Source organism: Podarcis filfolensis (genome assembly GCF_964270895.1).
Source record: "Podarcis filfolensis genome assembly, chromosome: 7".
NCBI classification, from domain to species: Eukaryota; Metazoa; Chordata; class Lepidosauria; order Squamata; family Lacertidae; genus Podarcis; species Podarcis filfolensis.
In genome coordinates, this window is record NC_139603.1 from 46,360,791 (window position 1) to 46,375,184 (window position 14,394).

General features: G+C 38.9%; 1 protein-coding gene across 2 annotated transcripts in view; it reads left to right on the forward strand.

Moving 5' to 3' along the window:
* The window catches only part of MIB1 (MIB E3 ubiquitin protein ligase 1), a 42,353-nt gene extending 30,957 nt beyond the window's left edge, over window positions 1-11,396 (forward strand). Inside the window, exons 15-22 of one of the 2 annotated variants that reach the window (XM_083622423.1) lie at window positions 397-558; window positions 1,827-2,008; window positions 4,465-4,657; window positions 5,627-5,705; window positions 6,183-6,296; window positions 6,483-6,583; window positions 7,784-7,809; window positions 8,591-11,396. In XM_083622423.1, coding sequence (XP_083478549.1) covers window positions 397-558; window positions 1,827-2,008; window positions 4,465-4,657; window positions 5,627-5,705; window positions 6,183-6,296; window positions 6,483-6,583; window positions 7,784-7,809; window positions 8,591-8,621 — 888 coding nt within the window. In that variant the 3' untranslated portion in view covers window positions 8,622-11,396. The remainder of the gene's footprint in view (window positions 1-396; window positions 559-1,826; window positions 2,009-4,464; window positions 4,658-5,626; window positions 5,706-6,182; window positions 6,297-6,482; window positions 6,584-7,783; window positions 7,810-8,590) is intronic. The other variant, XM_083622422.1, reaches the window with a different exon arrangement.
* Window positions 11,397-14,394: the final 2,998 nt, after the last annotated feature.

Below are 14,394 nucleotides of genomic sequence, written 5' to 3' on the forward strand. Positions count from 1 at the left end.
TATGTGGTAAAAACGGAGTTTAAAGTATACAGTGGTACCTTGGGTTACAAACACCTTGGGTTACAGACTTCACTAACCCGGAAGTAGTACCTCGGGTTAAAAACTTTGCCCCAGGATAACAGAAATCGTGTGGCGGCAGCATGGTGGCAAGCCCCATTAGCTAAAGTGGTACCTCAGGTTAAGAATGGTTTCAGGTTAAGAACAGACCTCCGGAACGAATTAAGTTCGTAACCAGAGGTACCACTGTATAGCGTAAAAGATACAAATAAGTCTGAACATAATTGAAGTGACTTTGCATGGCAAATTTATGTGCTATTGTGCACTTCAGAGTTTCTAATGTGTCTGTGACTCATGTGAGAAAAGAAATGTTCAAAATGTTGAATTGTTTCTCCTCAGCTTCTAGTTCGTGCAGGTGCTAAACTGGATATTCAGGATAAAGATGGGGATACACCCCTTCATGAAGCCCTGAGGCATCATACTTTGTCACAGCTTCGTCAGCTCCAAGACATGCAAGATGTGGGCAAGGTAGATACTGCTTGGGAGCCATCGAAGAACACAGTAAATAATTTGAATTTATTTATTTCTTCTCTACTATACTTTCTCTCTGCAGTATGTTGCAAGATCCTGTTGTGTTTTGGACTGCTGTCTGTTTTCTGAAAAGCAATTATTTAAAGATAATATTCCATTATAAATGCCAATTGAGAATTAGTTTAACATATTATCATGGACAACTTTGGTAGAAAAACTTTTTTTTAAATCCCCAAATATTTCTGATTTTGGTAATCAGCTTATATTTCTTTTTTTAAAGTTCATAAGATGTCATTTGAATTAACAAGCAGTAATCCAGAACAAAAATGAGCTAAATAATTATAGTATGCATGGCTTCTAACTTTTCAGTTGTATGCTTTGTACTAAATGATAGAAACTGACAATATAATTTATATTTATGTTTTAGATAGTGTTTTGATCATATTTGTCTGTGTGGTTGTATATACAAGGAAAGTGAGTTAATTTTTATTATTCAAGTAGTTTCATTGAGGCAGAACAATAGGAAAAAATAACTGCAGAGAAATTAGGTGATTTTTATGGCAGTAGTGTTAACAGCAGATGAGGGTTAAATTTTAACTTAAAAATATGGCAGATGCCAGAATTGTGCTGAGCTGCACATGAAGGGTTGGTATGTGGGATGAATGGCTTGGTACAAAAGAACTGTCAACATCATGCATCATATCCAACACCAGTGCTCCACTAGTGCAGTGGACTTTCCCAGTGGGATTTCTTCCTCTTCTCATGTTCTCTGCAGCTCCCCATGCATACTCAAAATCAGCTCCATGGGGTAGGAGGACTCTAAGGAGCAGATTTAGATGGTATATGGGGAGAGGGAGAGGAAGGGCAACACTTCCTGATCCAGAAAGCATTGAGAGAGCTTTAAAACCTTGATGCCGCTGGACTGTTAGATGCCCAAATTTATCCTTTGGGCTCTCTTTGGGGGTACACATTGCCTCTGCGCTTCCCCCCCTAGCTCTCATAGCAAGTGAGCTGCTCAACCGGAGCAAAACCCGCCATCCGCCATCTTCTGGGGCAACCTGGTAGTCCCACTCACTATGCCACTGGAACTCTGCACATGCAGTGTTTGATACTACCAGACGATACAGTCTTTTACTCTGTTCAAGGAACTTTGAAAAGAACTAACTGCATGAAGTTACACTTCAGGGCTAGTATTTGCTCAGATCTATTAATGATACAGTTTTGTCTTGTTGGTTTTGTTTTCTCATAAGATATTATTTTTCAGGTACATCATTAGTTGCGAATTTACTTTCTTTCAGTTGATAATGGGACTGGGTACTCAGGGAGCAGAAAAGAAGAGTGCAGCATCTATTGCCTGCTTCCTGGCAGCTAACGGAGCTGACCTTGGTATTCGTAATAAGAAGGGTCAGTCGCCCCTTGACTTGTGTCCTGATCCTAGCCTCTGTAAAGCATTGGCTAAATGTCACAAAGAAAAAGTCAGGTTTGTATTGTAGCAGTGCAATAGGATTAACCCACATTTCCTTTCCAATTTTCTGTTTGCTATAGAACAGCTGATAAAGTACACACACACACACACACACACACACACACACACACACATGTTTTAACCTCTCCTGGGACGTTATGGGGTGAAGGGTGGGTAAGAAACCTTGTAAATAAATAAGTACGTTTATCCCAATTCTAAGAGAAGCAAATAAAATTAAGGTAGATTTGCATTCTCACAATATTTATTTTCATGTGAGCTAAAATGAATAGTGGTGTTTTCATATAGGTTTCTTAATGTATACAATATTTGGTTTAGCTGACAAGCAAGGGTTTAAATCCAGCTCAGTTTGGTGGCAAAGACAGTCAGCCCTGGTGTTTTGCAGGCATTGACTGAGAGAGGGATTTCTCCTGTATACAGTCAATACTTGAAAAATTCAGGCTTCTTTCTCTGCTCCCGATCACTTGCTCAGAAGGGGAGAAAGAAGTCTTTGCTAGCCCTATGTCGAACACTTTGAGAAGCGCCAAGCATAGGGCTGACAGAGTGGGGAGAAAGGTTCCTTTTGCAAGCACTGACAATGAGAAGTTTCACTTGCTGGCAGTGCCTGCAAAATGCAGACTACTTTCTCCTTTCCCTTCCCAAAGTGCAACACATGGGGCGGCAATGCCCCTTGAGCTATGGTTCCCAAATGCTTGGGGTACACCATATGCAGGGGATTTGAATGGGCAGGCAGGACAACCATATGACATCATAATGACATGTGATACACAGGTGAGTTATTCTGCCCACAAGTTGTCCTGCGGGATGGGGCCTGAAAAAAATCAGCCCCTGGAGCCAACATGTTTTCTCCACCCCAGGGCTAGTGGAAGCCTTTTCTTCAATCATTTATTTTATTTTGCCATTGGCTTTTAATTAACATTTCGCACAATGTTTTCATTTTTGAATTCACTGTCCACTGTGGCTATTCTGTGCATGCTGCCCTCAGCAACATTTTGAAATTGGTCAAAACTTTGAGGTAGAAAATTACTTAATGCATGCTTCCTGTTCCAGATCATACAGGAGGTCAGGAATTTTGGAATATGAGCCATGATCAAAATCGGCTCTTCCATCCACATACACACCGTTGCATATATTCTCCCAGGGGCAGCACCTTGTGTGTCATGGGATATTGGTGTAGAAAGCCCCTGACCATGCAATGGATTTTTGAGCTGTCTAGGAAACTTGCCATTTGAAGGAATGAGGTAAAGGTTCCTGTGCCCAGTCTGAACTCTGTATGCAGCACTTTAGATCCCAGCTGTTGCCTCTTTATTCTTCAGTGGGCCTCACAGGTTTTTGAAATATTTAAATAATAATCCAAGGTTTTGCCAGTTTTCCAACATAAATTTAACTAAATGTCAGTCAAAAGTGCATATGGCCATGTTTTCCTGTTAAGGGAGGGGAACCTCAGAGAAGAAACTGTTCTGTAATATATTTATTAAGACCATTTGAAAAGCCATAAAGGAAGGCTTTTGAGTCTGTTGGAATTCTTCATATGCTAGATATTAAGTAAAACAAGCTGGATGTTAAATCATCTTATTTGTCAGGTTTTTTTGCATAATATCTAGCCTGACTAAGTTTTGGTGAATTCAGCTTTGCATGCACACTTTGTGACGTTTTAAGAAGTATTAATGAAGATATTCTTCATTAATTCTTCTGTTATTTGTTTTCCATTTTTACTAAATGTCAGTGCCGCTCTAAGTGTTAAAACAGTCCAGGAGGTATGTAAAAAAATAAAAAATTAATATACTTACCAAGCTTAAGGTTTTTTGCCCTTGGCATGATTTTAAGCTATACAGAATAGCCACCTTTTTCTACCTAATTCTTTCTACCTTAATGGCAGGGCACATTGTTTACTATTCCCCTGAATTTCCAATGCAGATGAGTAAATATTAATCTTGAAGCAAAAAAAAAAAAGTATGATATAATGCAAAATGATTATATATACAGTCATACCTCAGGTTACAGATGCTTCAGGTTGCGCACCGCGCCAAACCCGGAAGTACCGGAACGGGTTACTTCCAGGTTTCGGCGCAGAAGCGCCAAATCATGACCCATGCGTGCGCAGACACGGTGCTGCACGTTGCGAATGTCCCTCCCGCACGGATCACGTTCACAACCAGAGCGTCCACTGTATAGGGTGGAATTGAACACCCATCTTTTTCCAATCATTCAACCTGCAAAAGCATTGCAACTTGCCAGATGGAATGATGCCCCCTCTCCCCTCCCATGTACTCTCTTCCAGGGGTTCTCATCCCAAGCTAATTTTGGGGGATGCAGGAGGTGGAGAGGAGGGGAAAGCCCTGTTACGCATGTGGAAGTCATTGTACACGGCTTCCACTAACATGGCTGGTTAGGTGAACTATGCAGATTATGTTGAATATTTATATAATATCTCAATGAATATTTGTGTTTAGTGGTCAGGTTGGTTCCCGGAGCCCTTCTATGATCAGCAATGATTCAGAAACCTTAGAAGAATGCATGGTATGTTCTGATATGAAGAGAGATACTCTATTTGGTCCATGTGGGCATATTGCTACCTGTTCTCTCTGTTCACCAAGAGTCAAGAAATGCCTTATCTGCAAAGAACAAGTTCAATCCAGGACAAAGGTGCGTGCTTTTATTTCCAGCTCATTTTAGTAGGACATACCTTAAAATATAAGTGTTTATGCTCCATTTTAAACTTCGAGCATTTTAAATTATGCTCTTAGAATCAAACAGCAGAAACACTTAAGCAAATGACAGTCTGGGTCATAGTCCTAAGCAGCAGACTGTTATATTCTTATGAATTTTGACTGTTCTAAATCCTCTGCCAATTGTTTTCATTAGATGATCCCAAGTTCTGGTGATATGAGTAAAAGAAAAGAAATCTCTCTCCACTTTCTGCATGCTTTGCAGAATTTTATAAACCTTTTCCAACTCTCACTGGTTGGCTTTTGAAGCTAAAGCCCGCCCCCAGCTTTTCACCTTCCTTTGTACAGAATGTGCTCCACCCTCATGACTATGTGGATCGACTTTCTCTGCACCTTTACTAGGTCTGCAGTTTTGGGAGACATCCTTTTGCATCTCTGCAGTTTCCTTTGGTTTTCACCACCCTGAAGAATTTGGTGTCTGCACACTTGCCTACCTCTCTGCTCCTCTTTAACTCCAAATCATTTATGAAAAAATTAAAAACCACTGGTTGCTTAGGAGACCCTGCCTCACCTTACTCCACTGTGAGGACTGTCCATTTAGTCATTCTTTTTTTTAACCAGTTTCGAATCAGTTGCTAAGCTAACTCAGGAGTATTTGTGAGGGATTTGTGAAAAGCTTTTTTTAAAAAAAAATACAAGCATATTGTGTCTATCAGATCCATCCTTTCCTAAGTGCTGACACACTCAAAGAATGTTCAAATGTTGTGAGACTGGAGCCATTGTGTCTTCCTAGCAAGACATGTTATTCTATATGCTTTATAGGGTTATATTTAATCATATTTTGAACTAATGTACCCAGAACAGACATTAAGCTGACTGAGCTACAACTGAGAAACTAAAAGCTTCTTTATGAAAAGTTGAAGAGCTATGTAATTTTTCTTTGTAGATTGAAGAATGTGTAGTATGTTCAGACAAAAAAGCAGCTGTGCTCTTTCAGCCGTGTGGACACATGTGTGCTTGTGAAAGTAAGTTCTTTTGTTGGCTAACAATTGTTCTGTGGAATAAGATGATTAAAGTCACTTACTGAAATAGATTGAGTTTATTCGAAGATGGATGTATTAAAATATAAAAGTCAGTTTCTGAGTTTGTCACACTTAAATGTATATGGGGTGTTCTGCCCACCCACTTACCAGAGAAGAGGAAAAGCTTAGTCCCAAATTAGTGTGAGATTTATCCCTTTGCTTATAAAAGTGAATAACTGATTGTAGATGCTGGTGGGAGGAGCATACCTTTTTGAAACTATATTGTGCTAGATGATAAACTGTCTCCAGTTCCTAGCATGGATGAATCAATATTTACTGGTGAGGACTATGCAAAACGGGTGTGCTATGTGTTCTAGGCTCCCTACGATATTTTCTTGTTAATCTGTTCATTACGTTCCACTTTTACATTAAATAAGTAAAAAAAACCTGCATCAATCTGAATAATTTCCCCCCCTCCAGATTGTGCCAGCCTGATGAAAAAATGTGTACAGTGTCGGGCAGTGGTAGAGCGAAGAGTGCCTTTCATTATGTGTTGTGGTGGGAAAGGTACAGAAGACTCCACAGATGACATTGGTGAGTTTGTTTATTTTTCTTCTTTTAGCAGTGGTTTCAATTTGCAAACTCCTTCCTGATTCAGGAAATGGATTGCATTGGAACCATTGTTCTGATGCAATTAATGGGCTAGTAGTAATTTTTAAATTGGTTCAGCTCTTTTGTAAGTATTTCGTGTCACCATTGTCTTTTCTCTGCATTGTGTAGCAAGTGGAAACATTCCTGTTCTGCAGAAAGACAAGGACAATACCAATGTCAACGCTGATGTACAGAAATTGCAGCAGCAGTTGCAGGACATAAAGGAACAGGTAAAAGAAATAGATAACTTTTATGATCAATATCAAATGAAAGCTTTGGTTTTTTTTAAGGCATTATATGAAAGTTATCAATATAAAGGTTTATGTTATGAATATTATTATTGTTATTTTAATTTATTACCAATCCTTCATCTTAATGTCATGGGGCAAGTTACAATAATTAAAACAACAATTAAAGGAATATAGATAGTAGGCATACTGTGCACTGCAGTTATTGTCATCAACTCTAGAATATCTCCCTAAGCATCTTTTAGGTTCAGTAATAATTTTTTTAAAAAAATGGAAAAAGATTCAGGACATACTCTTTCTTCTCTTTTCACATAAAATGTCCACAGACACAAACTGGATTTTTAAAAAATGATGCATGGACATATGTTGCGGAAAGGCAACTCATTTCATGTATGTTTAACAATTGGAATGTAGGACAAAAGCCACATCATTTGAAAGAATTACATTTCTTTTCTTCAGACTTTATGGCAGATTGAATATGGGTTTTAAACCTCTGCAAATAGTGAAACCCTGCCATGTAGAAGGGTTATTTTTTAATTAAAAAATCCTTATTAGAAATGACATTTCTATTTGGACTTTATCAACCTTTATCTATTAGTCCACTATTTTGTTACCCAGCCCTTATCCACAAAGCTGATGGTAAAAATAAATAACAGTGATAAAAGTAAGACAGTAGTTCCAGGCAGTAGTGTTGAGTTCAGCTCCCTCTGAATCAGGGCAGCAAGAAAGTGCCAGTAGGGTGCTACTGCTAAGACAATCACGGCAAAGGCACTCCCTCATCTATTCATGTCTTATTCTTTCTCCTCTCCTCTGCCCACTTTCTAGCACAAACACTGCAGAAATTATAAACAGCAATGGTTCTTACGTAAACTGCAGAGCAGATCATGGGGGTGCGTGGGGAGAGAAGAGGAAGGGGAAATCCCATTGCATGAGTGGAACTGTTTGTACAGTGCTGGATGTAATCCATAGTCTCTTCTCCCCCGCCACCAGAGAACAGAACAAGAGCCAAAGAGAACAAATCCACAGGAAACTACTACTAGTCCTGCTTTCAAAAGCATTCCTAATTTTTATGCTTTTATTAAAAAGGAGGGGAGAAAGATGAATGCGCAGATAAAAAGCCAAAAGCCACCTTTAGTTTGTTCCCCTCCCCGCCCCCAAACTTATATTTAAACTTATTTTCAGGACAGCAGTGATCCTCCAACTGAGCAGTGAGTTTCCTGAATGGTCTATCCTTCCAAGGACAAATCAGCTAAGTCATCCAAACTAGACTCTGCCTTCCTTTCTGTCCTGTAGGCAGGACCAACAGTCTCCTTTCTGGCCTCCTTTGGTACAGACAGCACTTGGGCGTTCTAATAAAGTCATGGCCTCCGTTTTTATTTAATATCACATCAGACAGAGTTCTACAGACTCAAAGGGGTCATAATATCTAGAAATAGATGGAGATTTCATTTTTAGTTGCCATTAGAAATTCTGAAAGGGTTTGTGTGTTTCCAAAATTTCAGAAGTGTTTAACTGAGCTTCACAGTATGTTTCTGTGTGACAGATTTATTTCATGTTTCACTATACCTTTTAATTGTATAAAATAGATGTCATTTACAAAGACAGTTATGTCCTTAGCAATGATGGTCATAATAATAAAAATATGAAGAATGTAGCACTGCTTCAAAACTTTGAATGTATTTAGCAAATGTGAAGTTGGCCTAAGCCCATATACAATACAAAATGATTCTGGTGTATCTTTCTGTGAGGAATGCTAAAGATGTATGTTAAGCGCTTGTGAGAATTTTTAATCGCTGAGTTAAATTTTAGCAACACTACTTTAAATCAGGTGGTTGATGAGTATCCTTCAGAGTTTTTTATGCTATTTATTTCACCACCCTCTCTTTCTGAAAATGGTATTTACATTAGGCGTAGTAATCTAATAAGGTATAATACTGGGTTATTATTTGTCTCCAGACAGTTCTTTAGTTTCATTTTTGTCTCTTACAGACCATGTGTCCCGTGTGTTTGGACCGTCTAAAGAATATGATCTTTCTCTGTGGTCACGGAACATGTCAGCTTTGTGGCGATCGAATGAGTGAATGTCCTATTTGCCGAAAGGCTATTGAACGAAGAATCCTTTTGTATTAAAATATAAAGTGTCTTACAGTAGCTTGTCATATTATTACTACATTTTGCTCATTGAATCTTCATAAGCTTTAGTGGCAGCTAAAGTTTGTCCTGAAAACATTTCTAATGCTATGGAGTTGTTGCATTGTAAGTGCTTAGACTGACAATACAAATCAGTATTTGAGTGGTCAACCTCTCCTATCAAGAAAGCTAAACCAAGTTTAGGTTAATTAACAATGCAGTCTTTTTTATATCTTTTGCCTTTCTTTGTCTCCCCAACCCCTTTATGTTAAAGGGACAATTTCCTGTTGGTATTTTTATTTTATATGTATGAACTCTAATTTCACTGTTGATTTTTATACTGTCAGCTGCTTTCATGTATAAATATTTTTAATTCTCTAAATTGTATTTGTTTTAAATACGTTTTCATAGTAGTGTCAGTAATAAATTGCAAAAGCAAGCTAAGCCTCGGAGCTAGGTACAGGAATTTTTAAAAATCAGCACAATAAATGAATAGTGTTTCAGTATTACAAAATGCCTCTAAAATCTGAAAGCCTATAATTTTGTATGGTTTTCTTATTGTCCCACATTAGTTTAAAGGAGAATGAGGATTATTACAAAAGTTGCTGATTTTAAAGGGCTGCTTGTAGCCTCCATATACATAGCAGGGGTGCCTTCTAGAATTGGCCTCCTGAAAAGCCGCCTCCACAAATGGGGAAAACTCCCAATGTGATGGTGCTGAAGATAGTACAGGCTGTTGCTAGTAATAAAAGGAAAATGCACTGCATAATATAGCAAACTCTTCTTTCTGCCTGAGAGGCTTTCAGGATCTCGGCCATAATCCCTTTAACTGAGAGAACAGTTTTTAGAATGGTGACAGACATTATTATTTGTATACTTGCAAAGGAAAACCGTTCTATCTGTAGGCTAGAATTTAACATTTTAAGTCTAGTCATTGGACTTAAATGCCACCTTGCAAAAAGGGAATATACAGCAGAGAGTTTTAAGATAAATAGGAACAATAGCTTCTGTAATATGAATATTACTCATTTTGGTGCAGACTTCGCAGTATGCATGAACTTTTCTTTTGTGAAACTTCATTGGGACCATTCAGTTAATAACCAAGACAGTGCTTGATATGTGTGTGAGATTTCTATAAATTGGGGGGGGGGGTCTGTTTAGGGAGGATAAGGCAATGATGGATTAATATAAATGCTATCCAAGGATATGGAAAGGCATCTTGCTCTGAATGTTCTGCAGTAGGCTATAGATAGTCTCCCAAAGATTAAATCACATATTTTAGATGGTGCATGATTGCAGAGAATAAGTTAATTTTTGGATTTATAATTAACAGATACACCATTTATTTGTGTTTAACTCCAATTCAGACAAATTCTTATAAGCATGTAGTGAAACATTAGATTAGAAAGAAAATTGCCTTTAACAATTTGATTCCTGTTAAATTTACTCAAAAGGGAATTACTTGCAGGAATATACTATATTTGGTAAATATAATATGTGTCATATAATTTGGGTTGAGATTTTTATTTTATTTTATGCAGAAGTTTGCAAATTGCCTGGAACAAAATTAATCATGTCTTAGGAATGGTTTGTGATGAAAGAAGGTACAGAAACATTGCATACATAAAAATATCCATGGTATATAGGATTGTGCTGCAATTCCTAAGCATAGCCATCAGGAAGTTCCATAAAAGCAAACGGGTCTTGGATCCCTTACATTTATCTTTCAAAAAAAAAGATGCATATGATTGTGTATTAGAACAAAGTATAAATTTGTTAAATAAGTGTGAGCTGCTTGACTTCTTAGACAAGCGTGCTTACATTTATAAAATACTTGTTTCTGTTCTGATTTAGAAATTGCTGGCTATTTAATTGTATAGTTGCTGCAGTATTTCAAAAGTGAAATAGCTAGTTACAAGAACAATTTGGATAACTATTTCCACAAACGGTCTTCTGAAACTGTGCATGCATATGCACGGAAAAAAGATCTTAGAGAGTTTATTAATAGTAACATAATTAATAAAATAATGTGGCACTTGAGCTAGATTTTTTTTCAGGAGTTTGCCGTCAAAGAACTTTTCATTGATTTTGAACACCCAGTTTATATAAGGAACTAAAACAAACGAGGCATTTTATGCCGAAAAGTAAAGGAAGAATGTTGTATGTCATAGGTAGGGCAAATGTCAATGCTTTGGTGACAAAGGAGTTTCTGGTATACAATGGTGTAATTCTGTGTTCTATTATTTTAGCACAGCTGGAAAAGTTGAATGATAAAGTTATTAAATCATTTTGTATCCTCTGTCCCTTTTCTCCGTTCTACAAAACACGTTCATAGCATGACTAGTCTTATAAGCAGGTCAATTAAGTTATTCATTGTCTAAGAGAATGGACGCGAGGTGCTGCACTGACCTCAAATCTAGTAGAAGGAAGTAGGGCACTTGTATTAGCAAATCTTACTTTTTGTTGCTTTGATGCTATTTTATGTCATTCTGTTCACAATGTAGAGAACAAAATTATTTTAACGTCCCTTAGCCAACAGAAAACTACATTTGTTTAAACCTTTCTTAATTTATTTAATAAGTAGTTTGTTAAACCTTTATAGTATAGAAGACAGATGTTGAGACTTGAATTTATACTTTTATTAAACTGTAAATATAAACCTGAAGTGTATGACTGTGTCAAACTATATTCTAATCTGCACTATATTAGAAACAGTACTTGCAGTCCTGATCAGAGAACTACGCATAGGGCCCAACACCTATGGTAACCGGGTTCCTACGGATAGCGTTCCAGTAATTAGCTGCCTAAACTAGCCGTGTGCTCCCTTCTGGCTGTGCAGCCAGTGCCCTAACTCCAATGTTCTGCACTGTGCCTGTGCTATATAGCAGCTGGGGGTGAGTAGGGTTGCCAAGGGCCACCGGAAGTAGGTCACTACAGTGGTACCTCGGGTTAAGTACTTAATTCGTTCTGGAGGTCCGTTCTTAACCTGAAACTGTTCTTAACCTGAAGCACCACTTTAGCTAATGGGGCCTCCTGCTGCCACCGCGCCGCCACTGCATGATTTCTGTTCTCATCCTGAAGCAAAGTTCTTAACCCGAGGTACTATTTCTGGGTTAGCGGATTCTGTAACCTGAAGCGTATGTAACCCAAGGTACTACTGTACTTCACAGCCAATAGGTGAAAAGAGCAGCTGTGCAATACAGCAGCAGGAAACTACCGTATTTTTTGCCCTATAAGATGCACCTAGTTTTTAGAGGTGGAAAACAAGAAACAAGAATGCAACGCAAAGCCTCTTGAGCGAATCGCTGCGCACCGATCCCTCTTGCTCTTCTGGCTTCAGCGATAGCTGCGCAGCCTGCATTCGCTCCATAAGAGGACACACATTTCCCCTTACTTTTTAGGAGGGAAAAAGTGTGTCTTACAGAGCGAAAAATACGGTACATTTCTCACATGGGCCCTAAAACTACCAAGTCAGCTGTAGTCATCCCGTTGCTTGAAGATAGGAAAATGTCATCACTGCCAACAGAATCTTTGACACATTCCTTCCTTGGAGTCAGTTTGGCTTCTAACCAGATGTAGAAGAATACCTAATACTCAAGGAATTACAATGCAACATCCATAAAAGCACAATAACACAAATACATATGTGCACTGGCTGCACTCTAGACATTTGGGTCTTCAATTATTGCATGTATGTTGGTCAGCAGTGGGATGGGGGTGGAGTCCTGGTTTTGTCCTAGTGCTCCCTCAGAAACACCCTTCAAGTGAGGAGAGTGGTCCCTTCTTGAGTGGGCACTAGGACAACAGCAGTGTTCTTAAGCTGCTCCTATTGACTTAAGTGAGTACCAGCTAAATTAAGTACGTATTTGAAATAACCTGCTGGAGGAGACACCTCTGAAGCACAACCTCTGAAAAAGAGTACAAATCTATTTTGCAATATTTTGTGAATATACCGTACTTGGGTTCAGCCAAGTAGCTACCTGACACACATGTTGCAATGGTGCATTTGTTGAAAATGCCTGCACTTGTGGCCACTTGAGTAGACTGAGTTGTGTCATTAGGAGGCACCAAATTCAGAGAACTGTAAACTCAACAAATGCAAGCACTAAGCAACCTAGCAAGAAAAGACCCAGACATTATTCTGCCCAACAAAAGTGAACAAAATGACCCAAGGATTCTGTTTTGCAGAAGGATTTAGTATGATATATATAAACAATGTCCTATGAACATCTAGAGATGCATTCTAAGATGGGTTAATTGGAGATGGTCACAAAGTGGATAACATCAATTATTTCAGCTTGTGGAAAACTGAATTTATCTCTTGCAGAGTTCAGCAGAATGTGCTGGTTTCTCATGCCTCTGATCTTAAACTTTCTGTAGCATGGATTCCAAGTGTCTAGATGTGGGGATTCCAGAATCCAGAGGTTGGCAATCACACTTCAGTGGTCAAATTGTGAAACTACTAAGAATGAAAGGGTAGGGGAAAGCAGGCAAGAGGTCAAAACAGATTACAAAATAAACTCTAATGTGGCTCTAAAACTGGACTAATTCCAGCTTACCAACTAACAGCATAGTATTTCTAGACTATAAAACAGTATAGTATAGTATTTCTAGACTCAGTGTTACTATTGAGTACTGAGGGTGGTCAGCTTCTGGTGGTATGGAAGATGCAGTAGTGGGGCATATTGAATTTTTCAACTTTCAAATTCCAAAAATGAGTGCTCAAAAGTTGTAACATGTTTTGGGAATTCAAAAGATATTTTGGTTAGATTGAAATAATTCAGTTTTTTAAATGGGTGTGATGACAACTTTTGTTGGCTTCAATATTTCTAGGTCGGTACACGTCCTCTTCCGAATTGCAAAGTGTCAGGGACTGGCAGGGCTCCAAAGAACGTGTGACTGAGGCAGGGGACCAGGGGAGTGACCCAGAAGAGGTGACCACTGATTTATGGGGTCTGGCTGCCCACAAGGCAGGAGCCAGGAGAGACGGGCAGGCTGAGACAGGAAGGCATGTCAGATGTGGAGGAAGAAGAGGAGGCTGTTCAACTGACCTTCCCCTGCCCCTCTTGTCTCCTCGAACCAGGAGGATCTTGAGGTGGGAAGAAAAGTGGCGCCTTACATGCAGGAAAAGTCTCAGGTTGTGGGCATGCAACCCGACTGGGGAGGGTTTATAAGCCAGCAGCAGAGTAGGGTCTCCCTGTTGCTGCAACTGCTCCATAGGGCCCAGATCTGTGGACAGATGCCTGGAGACTAGAAGTGTGTGTGTGTCCAGAGCACCGTGGTAGCTGCTTGTAAGTGTTTCTCTTGCAAATAAAGAGTTCAGTATTAGACGTGTGCCTTTTTTTATATATCTAGGACAGCCCTATGACAGAAAGGAAGGCTTGAAAATGAAAGCAGAGCTAGGTGTTCTGTCACAGCAAGAAAGCGTTTTCTGACTGATGCTTTATCTGAGCATTTCTAAAAAGTGCACATTTTTAAAACAATAAAATTTGAATAAAGATGAATCTCAAATAAAGGTTATGCACCCCATCTCCGAAGTCTAAAAGCACTTAAGGATTAGGTGACATTTTAAACAAGGAAAGAAATAACAGTACAGTAGTTGAAATGAAACCTGGATCACTTTGATAGCCCTCTCTCTCTCTGTGGGGAGAGAGAGAGTCCAC